The sequence below is a fragment of the Macaca fascicularis genome, chromosome 11 (genome assembly GCF_037993035.2).
Source record: "Macaca fascicularis isolate 582-1 chromosome 11, T2T-MFA8v1.1".
In the NCBI taxonomy this organism is placed as follows: Eukaryota; Metazoa; Chordata; class Mammalia; order Primates; family Cercopithecidae; genus Macaca; species Macaca fascicularis.
The window spans coordinates 89,964,627-89,989,222 of NC_088385.1; the positions used below are offsets into that span (position 1 = coordinate 89,964,627).

Sequence of the window (24,596 nt, forward strand, 5' to 3'; positions counted from 1 at the left end):
AACATAATCAGGAAGAAGACCCTCACCAAGAACCAGACTGTGCTAGCACCTGATCTCAGACTTCCAGACTCCAGGAACTGTGAGAAATACATGTTTGTTGTTCAAGCCACCCAGTTTTGAATCTCTGTTATAGCAGCCAGAACTGACTGGGAAACCATCTTTAGAATATATATGCCTAACCCTAAATTTTCGTTTAAATCTACTATTTGATGTCTCTGATATCCTCATTTCCATGATTTTTAAAACTGAGTATTTTTAATAAATCCTATTTAGAAAAAGCTGTAATTTCCATAATATATACACTAGTATCTCTCAGTTGATCTCCATCAGACAGCTATTTATTGGCAAACACAGACATTAATTAGAAAAGTGATATACATAGGTTAAAAACATTCTTCTGAATTTGATTGTTGTGGCATCTGTTGAGTCTTTACCCCAGTATGTCTTTGCTTATGTCCATGTACACTGCAGTATGTCTATACCTCTTGCCGTCTTCATATACATATATATATTTCTGATATATATGCGTGTATGTGTGTGTGTATATATTTATATATATATAAATATGTATGTACACATATATATCAGATCCATTTGTGTAGCAAAAAGTCTAGGGGAAAAAATGAGTCTCTGCTTGTATCTTCCTGACAATTGAGTTTTTAAATATTATAAGCACAAATCTCAAATTTCAACATATCTCTGAAATGTATTGTAACAACAACATGATTATTCCAGTGACAGGTTCCAATTCCTTGGGATGAGCAGTCATGTCTTACATATTTTTAAACTCATGCCTCGCACATACACAGTTGGATGGGCTGTACAGCTGGAAACCCTTCTGTGTAATATGATTATGATTGAGAAAGCATGCACATGTTCCTCCTTCCCCTTCATGCTAAAAGCAAACAAAGTGTAGAATGAATTAACATTGCTTAAATCATATTTCAAATAGAAACAGGCAAGGAATTTGGTTCAAAGGAAAAGAAAAAAAGATATTGTGTGATTTTGTAGCAGCTATCTACATTAGTAAGGGCAGACAGCTCTTGGTGTTTTAGAGAGATAGATGATGCTTGCCTATTGTGCCTATTCTTTTCTAAATTTCTTAAATTCTACTTATTTTTATCCTTTTTCTATTCTATATGTACTTTGAGACATCAGATATTTTCTTATGTAGAACTTTTATTTAGCAGTTTTACTTCACATGATGAGCTGCATGCTTATTGCAAACTAAGATGGGGTACTGATTGCATATTATAAAAACTGAGTGAAACTTAGGTGGCCTCGGATCTAGGTTTTCCTTTTTAATTTTTTTTTTATTTCCATAGGTTATTGGGGAACGGGTGGTGTTTTGTTACATGAGTAAGATTTTGGTGGTAATTTGTGAGATTTTGGTGCAACCATCACCTGGACATATACACTGTACCCTATTGTAGTTTATTTTCGTTGTTGTTGTTGTTGTTGTTGTTGTTGTTGTTGTTTGAGACAAGTCTCACTCTGTTGACCAGGCTGGAGTGCAGTGGCACGATCTCGGCTCACTGCAACCTCTACCTCCCGGGTTCAAGCAATTATCCTGCCTCAGCCTCCCAAGTAGCTGGAACTACAAGCACATGCCACCATGCCTGGCTAATTTTTGTATTTTTAGTAGAAACGGGGTTTCAATGTGTTTGCCAGGCTGGTTTCAAACCCCTAACCTCATGATGTGCCTGCCTCGGCCTTCCTATTTATAATCTTTTATCCTTCACCCCCTTCCCACCCTTTCCTCCTGAATCCTCGAAGTCTATTGTGTCATTCTTACGCTTTTGCATCCTCATAGCTTAGCTCCCACTTATGAGTGAGACATACGATGTTTGGTTTTCCATTCCCGAGTTACTTCACTTAGAATAATAGCCTCCAGTCTCATTCAGGTTGTGGCAAATGCCATTAATTCATTCCTTTTTATGGCTGAGTAGTATTCCATTGTGTGTGTATATATATACCACCATTTCTTTATCCACTCGTTGATTGATGGGCATTTGGGTTGGTTCCATGTTTTTGCAATTGCAAATTGTGCTGCTGTAAACATGCATGTGCAAGTATCTTTTCCATGTAATGACTTCTCTTCCTCTGGGCGGATATCCAGTAGTGGGAACGCTGGACCAAATGGTAGATCTACTTTTAGTTCTTTAAGGAATCTCCACACTGTTTTTCATAGTAGTTGTACTAGTTTATATTCCCACCAGCAGTATAGGAATGTTCCCTGTTCATCACATCCATGCCAGTATCTACTATATTTTGATTTTTTGACTATGGATATTCTTGCAGGAGTAAGGTGGTATGTCATGTGGCTTTGATTTGCATTTCCCTGAACATTAGTGATGTTGAGCATTTTTTCATATGTTTGTTGGCCATTTGTTTGTCTTCTTTTGAGAATTGTCTATTCATGTCCTTAACCCACTTTTTGATGGGATTTTGTTTTTCTTACTCACTTGTTTGCGTTCATTGTAGAGTCTGGATATTGGTCCTTTGTCAGATGTATAGATTATGAAAATTTTCTCCCACTCTGTGGATTGTCTGTTTACTCTGATGTTACTTTTGCTGTGCAAAAGCTCTTTAGTTTAATTAAGTTCCAGCTATTTATCTTCATTTTTATTACATTTGCTTTTGGGCTCTTGGTCATGAAATCCTTACCTAAACCAATGTCTAGAAGGGTTTTCCTGGTGTTCTCTTCTAGAATTTTTATAGTTTCAGGTCTTAGGTTTAAGTCATTATCCATGTAAAGTTGATTTTTGTGTCAGATGAGAGATGAGGATCCAGTTTTATTCTCTTACATGTGGCCAGTTATCCCAGCACCATTTGTTGAACAGGGTGTTCTTTCCCCAGTTTGTTTTTGTTTTCTTTGTCTGTTTCATTGACACAAGATAAAGAGGGAACTCTCCCTAATTCATTATATAAAACCAGCATCACCCTAATACCAAAACCAGGAAAGGACATAACCAAAAAAGAAAACTACAGACTGATATCCCTGATGAACACAGATGCTAAAATCTTTAACAAAATACTAGCTAACCGAATCCAACAACATACCGAAAAGATAATTCACTATGATCAAGTGGGTTTCATTTCAGGGATGCAGGGATGGTTTAACATATGCAAGTCAATAACTTTAGTTATTCTGTTTCATTGATCTATGTGCCTGTTTTTATACCAGTACCACACTATTTTGGTGACTATGGCCTCATAGTATACTTTGAAATTAGGTAGTCTGATGCCTCCAGATTTGTTCTTTTTGCTTAGTCTTGCTTTGGCTATGCAGGCTCTTTTTTGGTTCCCTATGAGTTTTAGATTTGTTTTTTCTAATTCTGTGAAGAATGATGGTATTTTGATGGGGTTGCTTTGAATTTGTAGATTGCTTTTGTCAGTATGGTCATTTTAACAATATTGATTCTACCCATCCATGAACATGAGACGTATTTCCATTTGTTTGTGTCATCTATGTTTTCTTTCAGCAGTGTTTTGTAGTTTTCTTTGTAGAGGTCCTTCACCTCCTTGGTTAGATATATTCCTAAGTATTTTATGTATTATTTATTTATTTTGTAAAGGGGTTGAGTTCTTGATTTGATTCTCAGCTTGGTCACTGTTGGTGTAAAGAAGAGCTACTGATTTGTGTACATTAATTTTGTATCCAGAAACTTTGCTGAATTCTTTTATCAGTTTTAGGAGCTTTCCAGAGGAGTCTTTAGGGTTTTCTAGGTGTGCAGTCATATCAGCAGCAAACAGCAATTTTGCTGTTTTGCTGAGTTTGACTTCCTCTTTACCAATTTGGATGCCCTTTGTTTCCTTCTCTTGTCTGATTGCTCTGGCTAGGACTTCCAGTACAGTGTTAAAGAGGAGCGCTGAGAGTTGGCATCCTTGTCTTGTTTCAGTTCTCAGAGGGAATGCTTTCAACGTTTCCCCATTCAATATTATGTTGCCTGTGGGTTTGTCATAGATGACTTTTACTACATTGAGGTATGTCCTTTGTATGCAGATTTTGCTTAGGGTTTTAATCATAAAGCGATGCTGGATTTTGTTGAATGCTTTTTCTGCATATGTTAAGATGATCATGTGTTAAGATGATCATGTGATTTTTGTTTTTAATTCTGTTTATGTGGTGTATCACATTTATTGACTTGCATATGTTAAACCATCACTGCATCCCTGAAATGAAATCAACTTGATCATAGTGAATTATCCTTTTGATACGTTGTTGGATTTTGTTGAATGCTTTTTCTGCATATGTTAAGATGATCATGTGTTAAGATGATCATGTGATTTTTGTTTTTAATTCTGTTTATGTGGTGTATCACATTTATTGACTTGCATATGTTAAACCATCACTGCATCCCTGAAATGAAATCAACTTGATCATAGTGAATTATCCTTTTGATACGTTGTTGGATTCGGTTAGCTAGTAGTTTGTTAAGGATTTTGGCATCTATGTTCATCAGGGATATCAGTGTGTAGTTTTCTTTTTTGGTTATATCCTTTCCTGGTTTTGGTATTAAACTGATACTGGCTTCATAGAATGAACTAAGGAGGGTTCCCTCTTTCTCTTTCTTGTGTCAATAGGATTGGTACCAGACTTTCTTTCAATGTCTGGTAGAATTCTGATGTGAATTAGTCTGTACCTGGACTTTTTTTTTTGGTTGGTAATTAATTACCATTTCAATCTCAATGCTTGTTATTGGTCTGTTCGGGGTGTCTATTTCTTCCTGATTTAAACTAGGAGGGCTGTATCTTTCCAGGAATTTATCCATCTCTTCTAGGTTTTCTAGTTTATGTGCATAAAGGTGTTCATAGTAGCCCTGAATGATCTTTTGTATTTCTGTGGTGTCAGTTGTAATATCTTCTGTTTCATTTCTTATTGAGCCTATTTGGATTTTCTCTTTTCTTGGTTAATCTTGCTAATGGTCTATCAATTTTATGTATCTTTTCAAAGAACCAGCATTCTGTTTCATTTATCTTTTGTATTTTTTTTGTTTCAATTTCATTTAGTTCTGCTCTGATCTTGGTTATTTCCTTTCTTCTACTGGGTTTGGGTTTGATTTGTCCTTCTTTCTCTAGTTCCTTGAGGTGTGACCTTAGATTGTCTGCCTGTGCTCTTTCAGAGTTCTTGATATAAGTGTTTAGGGATATGAACTTTCCTCTTAGCAGCACCTTTGCTGTATCCCAGAAGTTTTGATAAGTTGTGTCACTATTATTGTTCGGTTCGAAGAATTTTTTTAATTTTTATCTTGATTTCATTTTTAACTCAGTCATCATCCAAGATCAGGTTATTTAATTTCCATGTATTTGCATAGTTCTGAAAGTTCCTTTTGGAGTTGATTTCCAGCTTTATTCCACTCTGGTGTTGAGAGAGTGCTTGATATAATTTCAATTTTCTTAAATTTATTGAGGCTCATTTTGTGGGCTATCACATGGTCTATCTTGGAGAAAGTTCTATGCACTGTTGAATACAATGTATTCTGCGGCTGTTGGATAGAATGTTCTGTATATATCTGTTAAGTCCATTTGTTCCAGGGTATAGTTTAAATCCATTGTTTCTTCATTGACCTTCTGTCTTGATGACCTGTCTAGTGCTGTCGTTGGAGTACATAAGTCCTCTACTATTACTGTGTTACTGTCTATCTCATTTCTCAGGTCTAGTAGTAATCGTTTTATAAATTTGGGAGCTCCAGTGTAAGTGCATATACGTTTAGGATTGTGATATTTTTCTGTTGGACAAGGCTTTTTATCATTATATAATGTCTCTCTTTGTATTATTTAACTGCTGTTCTTTAAAGTTTGTTTTGTCTGATTTAAGTATAGCCACTCGTGCTCACTTTTGGTGTCCATTTGCATAAAATGTCTTTTTCTACCTTTTTACCTTAAGTTTATGTGAGACCTTATGTGTTACACGAGTCTCTTGAAGGCAGCAGATAGTTGGCTGGTGAATTCTTATCCATTCTGCAATTCTGTATCTTTTAAGTGGAGCATTTAGGCCATTTACATTCAACGTTAGTATTGAGATGTGAAGTACTGTTCTATTCATCATGCTATTTGTTGCCTGCATACTTTGTTCTTGCTTTTTAACTTGTTTTTTTGTTTTATAGGTTCTGTGAGATTTATGCTTTAAAGAGGTTCTGGGATTTTTGTTTCTTTTTCTGGTGTGTTTTCAGCATTTGTTTCAAGATTTAGATTTCCCTTTAGCAGTTCTTGTAGTGGTGGCTTGGTAGTGGTGAATTCTCTCAGCATTTGTCTGTCTGAAAAAGGCTGTATCTTTCCTTCATAGATAAATCTTAGTTTCGCTAGACACAAAATTCTTAGCTGATAATCATTTTGTTTGAGGAGGCTAAAGCTAGGGCCCCAAGCCTTTCTAGCTTGTAGGGCTTCTGCTGGGAAATTTGCTGTTAATCTGATAGGTTTTCCTTTATAGGTTACCTGGTACATTTGTCTCACAGCTCTTAAGATTCCTTCCTTCCTTTAACTTTGGATAACCTGATGACAGTGTGCCTAGGTGATGATCTGTTTGCAATGAATTTCCCAGGTGTTCTTTATGCTTCTTGTATTTGGTTGTCTGGGGTCTCTAGCAAGTCCAGGGAAGTTTTCCTTGATTATTCCCCCAAATATGTTTTCCAAACTTTTAGATTTATCTTCTTCCTCAAAAACGCTGATTATTCTTAGGTTTGACCACTTACCATAATCCCAGACTGCTCAGAGGCTTTGTTCATATTTTCTTACTCTTTTTTCTTTGTCTTTGTTGGATAGGGTTAATTTGAAGACCTTGTCTTCGAGCTCTGAATTTCTTTCTTCTACTTGTTCAGTTCCATTGCTGAGACTTTCCAGAGCATTTTGCATTTCTATAAGTATGTCCATTGTTTCCTGAAGTTTTTATTGTTCTTTATTTATGCTATTACATTGAATATTTATCCCTTCACTTCTTGTATCATTTTTGTTAATTTCCTTACTCTGGGCTTCATTTTTTCTGGTGCCTCCCTAATTAGCTTAATAACGTTATCCTGAATTCTTTTTCAGGTAAATCAGGGATTTCTTCTTGGTTTGGATCCATTGCTGGTGAACTAGTGTGATTTATTTGGGGGGATGTTAAAGAACCTTGTTTTGTCATATTACCAGAATTGGTTTTCTGGTTCCTTCTCATTTGAGTAGGCTCTGTCAGAGGGAAGGTCTAGGGCTGAAGGCTGAGGCTCAGATTCCTTTGTCCCATGGTGTGTTCCCTTGATGTAATACTCTCCTACTTTTCCTATGGATGTGGCTTCCTGTGAGCTGAGCTGTAGTGATTGTTATCTCTTTTCTGGATCTAGCCACCTAGCAAGTTTACCAGGCTCTGTGCTGGTACTGAGGGTTGTCTGCACAGCATCTTATGATGTGAATCATCTGTGGGTCTCTCAGCTGTGGAAACCAGCACCTGTTCTGGTGGAGGTGGCAGGGGGATGAAATGGACTCTTTGAGGGCTCTTAGCTTTGGTGGTTTAATGCACTCTTTTCGTGCTGGTTGGCCTCCTGCTGGGATGTGGCACTTTCCAGAGAGCATCAGCTGTGGTAGTATAGGAAGGAACAGGTGGTGGGCGGGGCCCTAGAACTCTTAAGAGTATATGCCCTTTGTCTTCAGTTACCAGGGTGGGTAGGGAAGGACCGTTGGTTGGAGGCAGGGCTAGGTGTGTCTGAGCTCAGACTCTCCTTGGGCGGGTATTGCTGTGACTACTGTGGGGGTTGGGGATGAGGTTCCCAGGTCAATGGAGTTATGTTCGTAGGAGGATTATGGCTGTCCCTGCTGTGTCATGCAGGTTGTCAGGGAAGTGGGGGAAAGCCGCCAGTCCCAGGCCTCACTCAGCTCCCACACACTCCGAAGGGCCATCTCCCACCATGCCCCTACCAATAGCACCAAGTCTGTTTCCAGGCAGTGGGTGAGCAGGCCTGAGGACTTACCCCATGCTACCCACTCCCAGCTATGAAAGCAAGTGTCGCCAAGTCTGTTTCCAGGCAGTGGGCAAGCAGGGCTGAGAACTTACCCCATGCTATCCGCTCCCAGCTATGAAAGCAAGTGTTGCTTTCCTTCTTCCCCTGCCTGTGGAGCTGCACACGGGATTCATGCCCTCCCCCAGGTTCTAGCCAGGAGACTTCTTGATCCGTTCAAATTGTTACAAAGTTCAGCTGGAGATTTCCTTCTCCCTGGGGCCTTTTCCCAGTGCCTCTGGCCACCCTCCTGAAGGACCCCTGTGAGGCCAGGCAGAGATGGCTTGCTACGGAACCCAGCGAGTGCACAGAGCTTTTTCCACTGCTTCTTCTAGACCTGTATTTCGCTCAGCTCTCCAAATTGACTCCGCTGCAGGCAAGGTCACAATCTTCTCCCATAATCTAGATTTTCATTTTTGCCAGTGGGGGTGTGTGTTCGGGGGCAGATGACCTCCTTTTCCCACTTACACAATTTGGACACTTACAGTATTTAGGGTGTCTCCTGTGTCCTGCAGGAGCAAACCCCTTCCTTCAGAGGGTATGTGGTTCCTCTTGGATTTCCTGATTTATTCCTGCAATTGTTCTGGAGCAAAAATTCAGCATGAAGCCTCCACGTGCTGCTCCGTCTGTCCAAGTCAGAGCTCCAATCTAGTCCTGCCTCCCATCTGCCATGATCTCTCACAGTTCTCTAGGTTTTGCATTTGAGTCATGTGAAAGATGTTCCTGTGACATTAAAGACATCAAGAAACCCAGCTTTGAAAATAGGATCATCTTCACTGAAGAATAATTTCTAGGGTAATATTCTTAAGTTAGTAGATGCCCTTTAAAATCTCTTAGAAATAACCACCACCTTTGAAATTGCTCTGTTACAGTCACTGTTTGCTCTTCCCCCAAACCAAAACTGTTGGCATTTTGATAGCCATAGAAATGTATGACACCCAACACTGTGACAATCACACCCATCATAAAAGTTAAGTGAACATTCTCGTAACACCCACTGGGACGAGGCAGACGTAGGAGGGAAGGATTGAGCACACAGGATGAAATGTGTCTCTGACAAATTGAAAGTACTCCTTTTATACAGCATTGTTGTCTTAGTTGTCATCTGTATCTGTTTTGTTTTATTCAAAGCCATTTCAAAAGCACAAATACTGTGTTGAACCTGAGAATCAAAATGAATCATTTCTATGATCTGTCAGAATTTGCCTTGCCATTGCTAGATTTTCTGTGTTGTTTTCCCTTGCTATGTGTCCAATTTTGTAAATCTTTTTGATTTATTCAAAATATGACTGTAGTCAAAATAAGACTACAAAGAACTATCATTTCTGAATTGGGAGTGTTGCATTGCTTATGAGGTTTTATGATAGCCTTTTGTGAAGATCGTTTATTTAATTGTATTAATCTTGCATATGAAGTAAGGATTTATTTTTCCATTTTGGTTGGTGCCAGAAGGGTTAACATCATCATTATCACTGCTGACAGCTTAATCTCCAAATTAATATAAATTCAGACTCCCCTCTATTGGGGTGACTCTTCACTCCTGGCTCTGCTCTCAGCAGTCTGCTAAAAATGTTTTTTAAAGTAACAAATTGATTTTGATGCTACCCACCAATTTCAAAAGTTCATGTCATATTCTCATTCTGGGAGTCTAAGAGACCTGAAGCAACCTGACAATTCATGTTGTCTAATATTTTCATACCCGTAAGGAAATAATATCCTCTCTCCCCCACAGTTCAGTCTTAGTCTCTCCTTTGTAGACACACCTGATTCTTCCTTCCTTTGGAGTAGTAGAATTTGTTTTCACTCACTGGACTGTAAACTCCTTGAGGGCAGTGAATCCGTCCTCTGTGCAGTCCTCTTCTATACTGCTTACATCGATGCATGGATGTCAGTGAATCCGTCCTCTGTGCAGTCCTCTTCTGTACTGCTTATTACATCGATGCATGGATATCAGTGAATCCGTCCTCTGTGCAGTCCTCTTCTATACTGCTTACATCGATGCATGGATAACAGTGAATCCGTCCTCTGTGCAGTCCTCTTCTATACTGCTTATTACATCGATGCATGGATATCAGTGAATCCGTCCTCTGTGCAGTCCTCTTCTGTACTGCTTATTACATCGATGCATGGATATCAGTGAATCCGTCCTCTGTGCAGTCCTCTTCTATACTGCTTACATCGATGCATGGATAACAGTGAATCCGTCCTCTGTGCAGTCCTCTTCTATACTGCTTATTACATCGATGCATGGATATCAGTGAATCCGTCCTCTGTGCAGTCCTCTTCTGTACTGCTTATTACATCGATGCATGGATATCAGTGAATCCGTCCTCTGTGCAGTCCTCTTCTGTACTGCTTATTACATCGATGCATGGATAACAGTGAATCCGTCCTCTGTGCAGTCCTCTTCTATACTGCTTATTACATCGATGCATGGATAACAGTGAATCCGTGCTCTGTGCAGTCCTCTTCTATACTGCTTATTACATCGATGCATGGATAACAGTGAATCCGTGCTCTGTGCAGTCCTCTTCTATACTGCTTACACCGATGCATGGATAACAGTGAATCCGTCCTCTGTGCAGTCCTCTTCTGTACTGCTTACATCGATGCATGGATAACAGTGAATCCGTCCTCTGTGCAGTCCTCTTCTGTACTGCTTATTACATCGATGCATGGATAACAGTGAATCCGTCCTCTGTGCAGTCCTCTTCTGTACTGCTTATTACATCGATGCATGGATAACAGTGAATCTGTCCTCTGTGCAGTCCTCTTCTGTACTGCTTATTACATCGATGCATGGATAACAGTGAATCCGTCCTCTGTGCAGTCCTCTTCTGTACTGCTTATTACATCGATGCATGGATAACAGTGAATCCGTCCTCTGTGCAGTCCTCTTCTGTACTGCTTATTACATCGATGCATGGATAACAGTGAATCCGTGCTCTGTGCAGTCCTCTTCTGTACTGCTTATTACATCGATGCATGGATAACAGTGAATCCGTGCTCTGTGCAGTCCTCTTCTGTACTGCTTATTACATCGATGCATGGATAACAGTGAATCCGTCCTCTGTGCAGTCCTCTTCTGTACTGCTTATTACATCGATGCATGGATAACAGTGAATCTGTCCTCTGTGCAGTCCTCTTCTGTACTGCTTATTACATCGATGCATGGATAACAGTGAATCCGTCCTCTGTGCAGTCCTCTTCTGTACTGCTTATTACATCTATGCATGGATAACAGTGAATCCGTGCTCTGTGCAGTCCTCTTCTGTACTGCTTATTACATCGATGCATGGATAACAGTGAATCCGTGCTCTGTGCAGTCCTCTTCTGTACTGCTTATTACATCGATGCATGGATAACAGTGAATCCGTGCTCTGTGCAGTCCTCTTCTATACTGCTTACATCGATGCATGGATAACAGTGAATCCGTGCTCTGTGCAGTCCTCTTCTGTACTGCTTATTACATCGATGCATGGATAACAGTGAATCCGTCCTCTGTGCAGTCCTCTTCTGTACTGCTTATTACACTGATGCATGGATAACAGTGAATCCGTCCTCTGTGCAGTCCTCTTCTGTACTGCTTATTACATCGATGCATGGATAACAGTGAATCTGTCCTCTGTGCAGTCCTCTTCTGTACTGCTTATTACATCGATGCATGGGTAACAGTGAATCCGTCCTCTGTGCAGTCCTCTTCTGTACTGCTTATTACACCGATGCATGGGTAACAGTGAATCCGTCCTCTGTGCAGTCCTCTTCTGTACTGCTTATTACACCGATGCATGGATAACAGTGAATCCGTCCTCTGTGCAGTCCTCTTCTGTACTGCTTATTACATCGATGCATGGATAACAGTGAATCCGTCCTCTGTGCAGTCCTCTTCTGTACTGCTTATTACATCGATGCATGGATAACAGTGAATCCGTGCTCTGTGCAGTCCTCTTCTGTACTGCTTATTACATCGATGCATGGATAACAGTGAATCTGTCCTCTGTGCAGTCCTCTTCTGTACTGCTTATTACATCGATGCATGGATAACAGTGAATCCGTGCTCTGTGCAGTCCTCTTCTATACTGCTTACATCGATGCATGGATAACAGTGAATCCGTGCTCTGTGCAGTCCTCTTCTATACTGCTTACATCGATGCATGGATAACAGTTTCACCTCCCTCTTTCAGTTGGAAGGGCATAAATGGGACCATGAAGTTACAACTCCTAATAGGTTGTAGTAAATGCCAACTATGCACTTAAAATTATTTCAAGCTGCCTACAGACTAAAAATATATATTGCTTTCGTTCACTGCATATCCATTGTCTGGCAGAGCACATATAAGTGGTCAATAAATATTTCTTAAATTTCATTGAGATTGGTATAGAATTTACCTCTCCTACATCAGGTTTTTCTGCTAGCACATACAGATTTGTCTTCTTTTAGCAAACATACATTGAGAGTTTATTTCATATGCCAAAGCCTAGCACTAGCAGTATAAAGACAATTAGGATAAATTCACTGACTTTTTCATCTTCCAGCAAAGAAGACAGATACTTATAACAAGTAGCTATAATTCACTCTGGTAAGTGTAGCAATTAATGCCTGTAGACAGTACTATGGGAACATAAAGAAGTAAGCTATGAATAAGAAATTGTTAAAATCTTTTTTTTTTTTTTTTTTTAATGAGCAAAAGTTTGTCAGAGAGGGTGGAAGAAAGACTTTGTCAGTGGAGCAGTCTACAATAAGGAACGAATGCTCAAAAGAGCCCATGACAGAAACAGAAGTTTCAGGTGGCTCAGGCACAATGTACACTGAGAGAATGTTTTGGATGTCAGCTAAAAATGGGGCTTGTTAGTACTGACTGAAGAGTTTGGATCCTGTTCTATAGGCATAAATCAGAACCTCGGAAACATGATTTGCATTTTAGAAAGACAAATATTAGGTGGGAGATAGATTGGAATAAGAAGAAACTGAAGATAGGGAGAATTATAGGAGGCTGATGGAGGTAAAGGAGTGGGATGAGATGCTAAATTTACATGGTGCCAGTAGAAATGGAAGGTAGTAAAGAGAGGTAAAATATGAAACATATTGTTCATCTTAAATGTTTTTGTTGTCCCTGGAAAAGGAACTAAGAAGAAAACAAGGATTCTGGATACAGAAAGGCTATAAAGGTTATTCTGCATGCTGGTTAGCTAGGAGCTGCTGTCCTCCTATATACATTCATCCAGGATTTCCCATGGTTAACATTGAGACATCCATGAAGATCCCACTGCCTCTCCCAGAGGTCTACTGTCTGGCTGCCCAGATTTCTATCATTACCTTGAGTGAACTTGTATCAAATATTCTCCATTTTGTTTATAACAGATTTTTCATTTTAGAAGTAGTGGCTATCTGGTTCCCACTGTTGGGAAGCAACAAGGTGTAGGCAGTCCTATTTAGGACCACTTTTGTGGTAGTTGGGGCTCTGTGTTCCTACCTTTCAAATATTACCATGTAGGTGATATTTTGTACGATGGTACGTTATTATCTTGCTTTTTAAAAATGTTAAGAACAGGTGGGTCACCAAAGAGGAAATACAAAAAGCTTACAACCTTATGAAAATGTTATTAGCCTCTCTAGTAATCAGGGAAAATAAATTAAGTGGATAGAATGATACAGATTGAGTATTCCTTATCCAAAATGCTTGGGACCAGAAATCCCAATCTCAGATTTTAGCTTTTGCACATTTTGGAATATCTGCATTATACTTTTACTAGTTGAGAATCGAAAATCTGAAATTTGAAATGCATTTTCTTTGAGCATTATGTCTGCATTCCAACAGTTTTAGATTTTGAAGGATATCAGATTGCAGATTTTCAGATTTGGGATAGCCAGTTCACACTATTTTGCAGCTTTCAATTCAAGAAAACTTTAAAAATTAGACAATACCAAGTATTATTCAGGATATAAAACAAAGGGACCCCTGCTATATGTTGGTAGTAATGCATTTTGATACAACCACTTTGAAAAGCAATTTGGTAATAGCTAGCAAAGTCAAAGATCCCCTGTGATCCCACGATTCTATTCCTAGAAACTCTTCCGTAAGTGTAGGTAGACATATGCACAAGAATTGATGACAGCCCTCTTTTAAAGAGTCTGTATTCCATCATTAAGGGAAGGTATTCAGTATAATTAATGTGAAGGAACAAATCTTACATATATCAAGATGTCTAAGTCTGAAAAATAAAATGTTGAACAAAATTTCAAATTTCAAACAGGTGTTTGGCAAGATGGCATTCCAGGATGGATGATGCCTAATATATAAAATTAAAACTTATAAATAATATTTACATTTGCTGTGGGGACACAAATAGTAAAAGTGTGAAACGTGTACTGGACTATTAAGTACCAATATCAGGATTGTAGTTTTCTCCTGGAGAAGGTCAGAAATAGGATAGGGAGAGAGATTTAGGGGCTCCAGTTGTATTTATAAAGTTATATTGGTTAGGCAAGAATACAATGTTTGTTGTATTCTGTGAAATTTTTTTATGCCTAAAATATAATTAAAAACCTGCATATGGCTTTAGTCATATGTTTCTTTATTCATTTTGTCAATCAGCCGTCAATCTGTACAAATATCTATTCATTTATTCTTTTATTTCTGTCAGAATTATTTTGTTTAAGTAATCAAAAAAAAAGATGATAAGGGCCTGAACCAAGTTGGAAAAAAGGGGTAAGATATAATTCAAAGACAGATTGAAGAGCGATTTGGGGGTAAAGTTATCAAGACTTAACAATTGGATGTGAGTATATATATGGGTGGAGGGGCAAGGAATCCAGGATAATTTATGTATTTTCTAGCTTGCATCAAATTAAGCATGCCAGTGAAACAAAGGAGGAAGTGATGTTGAAAGTGAAAGGAATAAAGTATTTAACATTCTTTTTTTTTTTTCCTGAAGCTTAACAGTTTATCTTAAAAACTTTAATTTATCCTGCCTAACACAGTGAAACTCCGTCTCTACTAAAAATACAAAAAAAAAAAAAAAAAATTAGCCTGGTGTGGTGGTTTGTGCCTGTAGTCCCAGGTACTCAGGAGGCTGAGGCAGGAGAATGGTATGAACCGGGGAGGCGGAGCTTGCAGTGAGCCGAGATCAAGCCACTGCACTCCATCCTGGGCGAGAGTGAGGTTCTGTCTCAAAAAAAAAAAAAAGGAAAAAAACTTTAGTAATTATTTATTAAATATCTGCCATGTATAAGGCACAAATAACTATAAAGAGATCCATTAAATGTATGCATAAATGCCTTTTCATTAATATGTTCCTTAAAATGTTCATACTATTCATTTTTAAGCATCATGGTACAGTTGCTGCTTCAGTAAGTTCAATTGGGCAAGCAATTTCAACTGAAATACAGTTGAATGCCAGTATGCAGCCTTCATTAAGTTATTTGATAGCTACTTTAAAAAGACTGAGGATCCATCAAAAAGTTCAGACTGCAAACTCATTTAAGTTTGCAAATTATATTCAGAAGCAAAGTTGAAGGTAGTTTATCTTGAAAATATATCAAAGATGTGTTGTATATTAATTGAGTAATGACTAGGTAAGGCTAACATCAGTCACTCTTTTTAAAAAGTTATTTAGTTTACATAACAGTAAATCTGCAAGTCTGGATAATTTTAACAACATGAGTAAATCCTTTGAATAGAAACAAATTTATTTAAACAATCAGAAATATTGGTCTATTATCTCTGTCTTCAACTTTCTCATAACTCCTCTTGCCTGTTGATTATCCTTCATAAAAGGGAAATGGCCATAGGGACCAATGGGGTATAAGAGAGCCCAACTACTGCAGGGGTATCCAACTCCTGACTAACTAGAACATCTCAACCAAACCCTTTTTTCTTTTGTTTTGTTTTCTTCTGGGACCCACTCAGTTCATCCATTCAGAGTTCTATATTACTCCTGATCCCAATAGAAACACGGATTTCCAACCCTAAATCACCATATAGTCTTACTATTCCTCCTCTGTCATTTTCTTTCTAATCCTACATGATAAGCTTAGGCCAGAACAATAATTTTGTGTTCCAGTCCTGTGTGTTCATGATACCCTGTGAGCTCAGCAACATTCCTTGAGAGTCTCAAGGGCCTCAAACTAGAATCAGACCTCCATCACCTTGCCTTTGCTCCACCCACCACAGTATACATCCATTATTTTAAATTTTGCATATTTCCTCCACAGTTGAAGAAATAAGCCAAAGACCACAGTAAAATAACAAAGAAGGCAAAATTCCCTAGAGACTTAAAAAAATGTATCATTTTCTGTTTCAGTATGGCTGCCAGTCAGCCCCTTTGATGTAAAGCATCTGTCCTCTTCAAGGAAACAAGGAATGTCTGGTTCTCCTTTCTAGCCTGTGAAGTAGGAGATGGTGTCATTTGTTGTACAGAACCAGGAGCCCCATGTTACTGGGCTGCAAGCTACTGACTGCTTTGGTTAACATACTGAAAATTTCATCAGTTGTCTTTAATAAAAGACCATGTGTATAGGGAAAGACCTGAGCAGTTGTCATTGAGTTTCTCTTCCCCAGCCCATGAGCTACAGCTGGCAGAGGGCAATGACGCCAGTATGTAATCAAACAGCCAGTTACCTGAAATTTTTGCATTTCCGTAGTATTAGAGTTAGATAGACTTTGAGTCTGTTTATAAAACTTCACGTGTGCTTATTTGGTTATCAAAAGGCTTTTCATACCTTCTCCTTCTGTCTAATAACATTTAGTTATTTATGGCTTCTGCTTAAAAAAAAAAAAAAAGATTTTTTGAACATTTCCTGACTTAAATAATTGAATGACCAAGGGAAGAATTCTATTATGGGGGAGGATAGGTGTTCTATCCTCTGGTATACTTTGTTCTATACATTATAACCTTTCATAGGAAATGTAATCACAGAGCTATGAAATGATATAATCTATGATCTAGAAATTACCTTTAGAACAGTGCTTCTCAAATTTTAATGAGGATACGAGGCACCTGGGGTTCTTGTTAAAATTCAAATTCTGATTTAGTAGGCGGGGCCTGAAATTCTGCATTTCTGTCAAGCTGCCAGGTGATGCTGATGCAACTCCCTGAACTATATAATCTGTGTGCTCAGCTAGAAGACCTGAAGGAATTCAATCCAGTGGGCATCCATTAAACTTCCCTACCACAGATGTAGAGGAGAGACATGACGGGCTTAAAAGAGAAAGCCCCTGTCTGAAGAGAGAAAACAACCATGTTGTAAAAAGTTGAGTCTATACTCAGTCTTATACATCAATGTTTAATAAACACATGAAATTTTGTATGTCAGAATAAACGTTGACACTTTCAAAGCAGTTATCTAGGGCGATGATACTTATTACATATGTCACATTTTAGCATATCTGTATAAATTCCATGTTTCCTTCATTCAAATAAGAAGCTATTGTGATGTTTTAAGCATTACATAATGCACATTTGTAGGTTTTTGAAATAAAAAATTTTATTTTACTAAAATAGCCATTTACATTCACACCAAAATGTTATAGCTGACATGTATAGCTGCTTAAATCTATTGAATGATATTCTTAAATATGCATATTTTTAGTTTCCATATATTTTTAGTCATTAGGGGAAGCAATTAATGAGTATATGTGGGCTTACCTGAGAGCTGTTATCCCATGGTAACTATTATTATTTTTGTTTAATGAGTAACACATTGGTGTGGATATGCAAAATTAAAGTTATTACAAAAAAACCATTACAATTAATGTAGAACTCATTCATCAGAACAGATTTAACTTCCTAGATGAGTTTTCTTAGACTAATATTAAAATACAAAATTTGTTTCATCATTCTATGGTAGGTAGGTAACTCCATAAGTGTTTGAAGGACAGAGAAGCCTCAGGCTACAATTTAGTAATAATAGTAAAGTCTATTTATGTGGCATGATCGACTTTACCATCCATTTTCACATCTGCCTCTTACAGGTTTAACCTTTAAAAGGCTAGAAAGCTAGTAAACATGAAGCCAGTTCAGAAATCCTCAGTTTTTACATTCAGTGGTTGTTCAGGCACACTAACAAGGAGGTTCTACTTTGTGTTTTTGATACGATAAGGAAAAGGAAAGGAAAAAGATAATAATGTGGGCATTCTCATATGATATTTACAGCAACAAAATGCTGGCATCCCATTCGTAAAGGAAGCTGAGATCACGAGCCGTCACCCAACTTGTTCAAGTGCCCACATCTCCGTGGTAGAGCTAGTATTTGAACGTAGGCAGTCTGACTCCGTAACCTCTGAGTGTTTTTAATAATCCCTTTGAGTTGAAATAATAGATGCAGACACTATAGATGCAGACACTTTGGTAATAAAGTGATTCAAGAAATAATGACTATCCCACAGAGCCATCTGTTTTCTCTCAACCTCATCACTGGGCCTCTTCCATTTCTGGTTAGTAAGGAGGGGTCTCCAACAGTGGTTCTCCCTCCCTATTTCCACTCTTCCCACTCAGGATAGCAGGAAGTCTGAACATCGCATCTACTTAGCATCTTTAGTAATTTAGGCTGTGAGCACTCTTCACTATCAGTTTAGTGGCTGTTTATTGATAGTTGTTCTAAGCGCTGTGAGGGGACATAATTCAGAAATGTATCCAAGCTTCAAGGAACTCAGGATAATAACAGTGGTGTGATAACAAAGTTCTTTTAGGAAGACAGAGTAGGTGGTGTTACTTTCAGTTTCCATTGTGGAACTTTTTACTGCACATGTCATTTAGAGCTATGTTTATTTGGATTGGTGTTTATAATTAGAAATTGACCATCTGTATTTTTCTGGATAAGTATGGAATATTCCTGACCAAAAAAGTTTCTGAAGGTCAGGAATAGCTTATATTTGCAGCATTATTTTTGTAAAAGAGAAAATAATATAGAAAAGTTTAAAAATAATGCCCAGTAGTTGAAGACTTAAGGGAATTTTAGTATATATATCCAGACACATATGTAGCCATTTAAATCGAAATTTTAAAGACTGCTCAACAACATAAAAATGACAAACATGTATGTGCTAGACTTCAATCAAAATGAGATAAGGAAAAGTGATCGTGATATTTGTAGAGTGTCTAATTTATACCTGTACTCTGCTCTGAATATTTGTTTAATTTTCTCATTGTGTCTTTCTAACAGCATACAAAGAAGTTGATATTATTTCAATATTTCACAAATGAAGGAAGAGCACAGATACGTTAGGGGATTTCACCAAGGTCATTGACAGTGGTTGAACAGGAACTCAAACCCAGATCTCTTAAAAATCCAAGTCCCCCAAGTCGATTTATTCTAAGCTATTCCACCCTCCCCTGTGGCCTTGCTTTTGGTTCAGAAATAATTAATTTTACAGTAAAGAGTAGAGTCACAGGAATTCAGCTGAAAAGTACATGTCTTGTGAAAATACCACATCTTTAAAATAACTGAATTATTTTGGACTGTAGCACAGAATTGAAGGACAATTAATAGTTGACACAATCAAATGAAAGTGTAATCATAGCATAAACACTTTATCTGATATTTGAAATATGCATTTGTGTAACTGCCAAAATATTATCTGCTTTCTGTTAGCCAGAATATTCCAGAGACAGGAGCAGAACAGCCTTTATTTATAAAGAGCAAGCAAAATATATTTTCCTTTGGGAAGGACTTTTGCTGTTGTTAACTAATGTCTGAGAATTTGGGGATGAAAACCTTTGTATTAAACAGGTGCAACATAACTCATGCCATTTAAAAAAGACTTTTTCCCCATGCGATAGCTTTGTATTGCCATTATTATGCATTACTGAAAATTCTATGAGAATTACTTAACTATTTTTAATAAGTAATATAAAATTTTTCTTAGAAAGGTTTCATTTTTCTCTACCATATTTTATCTATTTGGATTTTTTACTTCACTGTATGGTAAACATTCATCATTAGAGGTTAAACACTGTTTGGCTTTTAAAAATAAAGACTTTATCCTGTTAAACTACTCAGATTTGGGAAGGGCCTTAGTGGTTGCATTTCAATTTTTTTCAGGATTTTTACCCAAAGACGTCAGTAAAATTTCATAGTTTATTTTAATTGTTTTGATTAAAAGCCTCAGATATTGCTAAGAAGAGAAAACAAATAATGAGTGGATATAGATTTGTCAACTTTACCTGCTTTTTTTTTATTTCTTGTCATTGAGCTGAAATTTTTAAAAATTCTTTCCATCTGAAATTGTATCACTTTTAAATGTTTTTTTCTCAAATACTACCATCTGATTAGACTATTAGCTCTTCATATGTTACCTATGCTTTCTCATTAAAGAAAAAAATACACTTTCTCTAGATGTCCTTTTTAAAGCACAAAGTACACAGCAGGTGTTTGAAAACTTTCCATCTTCCTAGTTATCTTTATCTGTTTGTATAAATTGCTAAATTGCTTTCATAAAATGCCTCTAGACATAAGGGAATCATTTGCATAAGTGGATGAAGATTTTTGTTTTCCATGAAGAAAAGTTTGAAATGGCCTCCTAATTGTTTTCCTTCCTTTCTCTTGTTGCAGTATCCCGCTGCTCTGATGAACCTGGGAGCCATTCTGCACCTCAATGGCAGACTGCAGAAGGCCGAGGCCAACTACCTGCGGGCCCTGCAGCTCAAGCCAGATGATGTCATCACACAGTCCAATCTCCGCAAACTGTGGAACATCATGGAAAAACAAGGCTTAAAGACTTCTAAGACCTGACACAGGAGGCAGAAGCCCATCCTCCTCCATTTTTAAAAGCTGGCTTCCTTAGCAGACAGAACTTCCCAGCAGTGCTATGACAAGAGCTGGTGTTAGACTTCAAGACCAGGGCAGAGGTCATAGAGGTCACTGCCACTTCTGGAAGAATCCACTTTGCTATCGGCACAGCTGTTAACACCAAAAAGGGGAAGGCCGGAAACCTCCTGGAGGATGTCATTGTTACCCATAGACTGTAAACCAGAGCACTTAAAACAGAATTTTTTGGCATTCTTAAAAGGGAGGGGTGGGTGTATAAGTCACAGATTTTGTTCATTTTCTGAGAGCTAATTTCAAAATTATCTTGTTCCTTAAACACTGTGAGAGGAAGTCAGAGTGTCCATTCAGCCATGGCAAATGATGAGGGTTAAGTGTTACTAGGGAGTGATAAACGCGTAGTGTGAGTCCCAGTGAGCCGCCGGTTGTCCTACGCTGCTGTCTTCCCTCTTTGGGACAGCCTGCTTATCAATTTCTGAAGCTTAGAACACTTTTTTTGTATTAATACTGTGTCAAGATCTGTCAGAATCTGCTATGTTTCTTGACCAGTGCACATAATGTTTTATGATTTGGATGTCAGAGGCTTCATTCTTTTGGACATCATTTGCTTTTTATGTTCTGAAAAGGATATGGAGAGTAGAGCTAACCATACTTCACACTCGAGTTGTATGAGGGACTGGGGAGGCTTATATGTGTCAGGCAGGCTTTTTTAAAATTTTAATATCACCAATATCTCCCCCCAAACTGCCCAGTACAATTCATTGTATTAATTCTTTTGAAATTAACTTTGAAAATGGCTATCCCTGGAGAATGTGCAAGCTTACATAAAGATAAAGGACAGGGAAGTTTGTAAGCCTTCCAGTTCCAATAACTAACCAACAGGTTATTAGACAAAAGGGAAGGTGTTCTGTGCTTCTTAGATGTTGCTGGTTTAGGAGTGTATGATGATGCTTGCCAGTGATTTTGTATTTTGGAAAGGGTAGGTATCGAATGTTAATCACTTTCTAGTAAGTACCTAAACGGCAATGCTGATAAATGTTCAAGCAATTATTTTCATCTTATTTTGCTCTTCTCAAAAGGCATCGAAAACAACTTATTTGAAGCTACAATAGAGTGTAGCATTAGCCTGCATGTTTCCAGGTCTTCTGCCAAGTGCTTTTCTCAGTTGAAAACTATTTTTCACTAGCAAATTTGGTATTTTATTTCATTACCTGTTAGTAACCACTTCAATGATCATTTCACAAGAAAAAGACTATTAATTAGGTAGAGAACAACATTATTGAACATTTTTTGGCTTGTAATCAAACTTTGCCACTACAAATTAACTTCATAAAACACCAGTCCATTATCAACTTCTTCACAGAGAAAGCAGCTATACTACACCCTACATGTTTATTTATTTATTATTCTACCATAGCAGAATAACAAAACTTGATGCATTAAGCCAGTTGTTTGCAACTGAAAATTAACTGTTTCTCCTTCCCTTTCACACTCCACGTATATATGATCAGCCTCTCCATTAAAAAGAAGCTGGACATGCAAATACATCATATTATGTTTTCTCCATATTTTATGTTTTTCTATGTATCTGAATACAGTGGGATAAATAATTGAAAGTAGTGTTCCTATGGCATTAGTGTTTTTGTGAGAAGGGTAAATGTAGTGAAAAAGGTTTTTCATGGCATTAATAAGAAAGCCCTTCTGTAATATATATATTATTTTGTAAACATTTCATTGAAGGGCCAAAAGTTAAATTATAACTAAATCACTGTGTTTTCAGAATGATATTTAACAACAAACCCGTGGTCAAACCAAAATAGTGGGTTGAAGTGTATTAGTCATCTTTTAGTGCATTGGCAATTGCTAAAAAACAAAAGGAATTTAATATAAGGCTATAGAGATTACTTCAGTGTCTAACATTTGTATTTATTTAAATAGTTATTGACCTATGACGACTTTCTAGTCTTAACATTTTATCTTTTTATTGTTGTTGTTCTTCCTTTCAAAGACCTGGTTCTTAATAGGTTCACTGAATGCACAGTTGAGGCACTTCTTGTGACACCAGTTCCCAAGTAGCGTTAATAATTGGGCCTGTGTCATAAAATGCACGGATCACTAATAACTAAATGTCCCTGACACTTTTCACTACAGGGCTGGACTTAGTAACTGACCAACTTCAAGGGGAGGGTTGGGGGCGGGGGGTGGGCATTAGAACATGATCAAAAAATGTCTCCGCTCAGGGATTTATGGTGGATTATTGCAGACAGTGCTAAAAATATAGAGCACAAGACAAGTTTACTAAATTAAAATTTTATTTTTTGAGAAACTGTTATTTGTATAAATTATCAAGATTTGTAGGCTTTCCTTTTGTAGAAATAATTGTTTTATGTGCCAGAGAATTTCAATTTTGTTTTCAACAATAAAGCATTGATAAGAAATATATTGTGTAAGCCGTTTTTAAATCTTCTACAGCAACAACACTTAAACTCTGGAATTTTAACGGAACTAGGTAAGAGGTTAAAAAGAGTAGAGGTTGAGCATCGAATAGAGACACATTGTGGTTAACCTATAATTAATAATCATCATTTTTTAAAGTTACTGTAATGCAAGTAAGCATTGCCAATATCACCCGGTTTACCATATTTAGAAAAGATGACAAAGTTTGTTTTGTTTTCTTTGGTTGATGAACTATGGGGAAAGATGCTATGAAATAATCCAAGAAGGGCACATTTATAAGTTTCTGGCTTCAGCAGGTTGTTTGGTAAAAATGGCCATATTTAGAAGACACTGAATCTCTAGTTCTGGTCTCGGATGTAAGCACACCCTATTCTGCTGAGAAATGTGGGTGCAGCACATTCAGGAGTCAGTTATAAGGAAATGTTGGGTCCTAGACATGGTGCAAAGTGACAGAGAATTCAGCAGTCTTGTTAAAATTGTTATGTCACGTGATTATATATTGCCTATTTCCTCTATTAGGGATAAAAGTTAGCTGTGAGGACTTTTATGTTAAACATCCTATGGATGTGTGAGGTTATTTTCCATTTTTACAAATAAGGAAACTAAGGCTCAGAGGTATGAAACAACCTACCCAATGTCACTAAGCTAGCAAGCAGCAAGCCTGTCCCCACGCTGTCTGATGATGTGTCCTGGGTCATGTGGGCACTCAGTCATTGAACCAGAGGTCTGGGTATCAACCCTCTTGGCATTTCTCTAGCGATTTCATTTCCACAAATCCCATTCTCTACCTCTTTCTCTCTGCAGACGATCATGAACATGAAAGGAGGTAATTCATTTAGAAATCTTTAAAATTTAGATTGTAACAGCCGGAAAAAAAGACTTCAGTGTTCATGTAGTTAAATCCATTTACTTTCCACCTGAGGAATATTAAGCCTTGCAAGTTAGGTGATTTAACAAAGATCCCAAAACTAGATAGTGGCAGCACACACCAGGCTAAAGAAATTTATTAAAAGTTCTTGCTATATGAAGAATTGTATAATTTTTTTTAAATGAAGGTATAGTTTGAACTTGAATTGGAGCACTGTCACTGTACTTGGAAACCAATGAAGGCAGGGACCATATTTTTGGGGGGGACTTTATTCTCCAGCCCAGCACATTGTTGAGTAGAAGACCCTGAAATATACCGTAAATGAAAATTCTATCTGTCATGTGCTCATGAGATATGATTTTTTTAAGTCACTTTCTAAAACAGTTAAGATGTGGGGATTTGCTGATTTACTATTTTCACCTGAGTGATACCAGTTTTTCACATAGTATATTTTTCCAGTAAAAAGAAAGAAAATACCTCTAAGTCTTGGCTGTTCTTTCTATTACAAGGAAAGGAATTGGGTTTCCATAAATAA

At 37.6% G+C, this 24,596-nt stretch overlaps 1 protein-coding gene across 3 annotated transcripts in view; it reads left to right on the forward strand.

The window, feature by feature from the left end:
• The window catches only part of TMTC2 (transmembrane O-mannosyltransferase targeting cadherins 2), a 455,593-nt gene extending 432,419 nt beyond the window's left edge, over positions 1-23,174 (forward strand). For all 3 annotated transcript variants that reach the window (XM_074007499.1, XM_005571660.4, XM_065524634.1), the window contains one exon: positions 20,524-23,174. In XM_074007499.1, the coding sequence (XP_073863600.1) occupies positions 20,524-20,703 (180 nt within the window). In that variant the 3' untranslated portion in view covers positions 20,704-23,174. The remainder of the gene's footprint in view (positions 1-20,523) is intronic.
• The last annotated feature ends 1,422 nt before the right edge of the window (positions 23,175-24,596 follow it).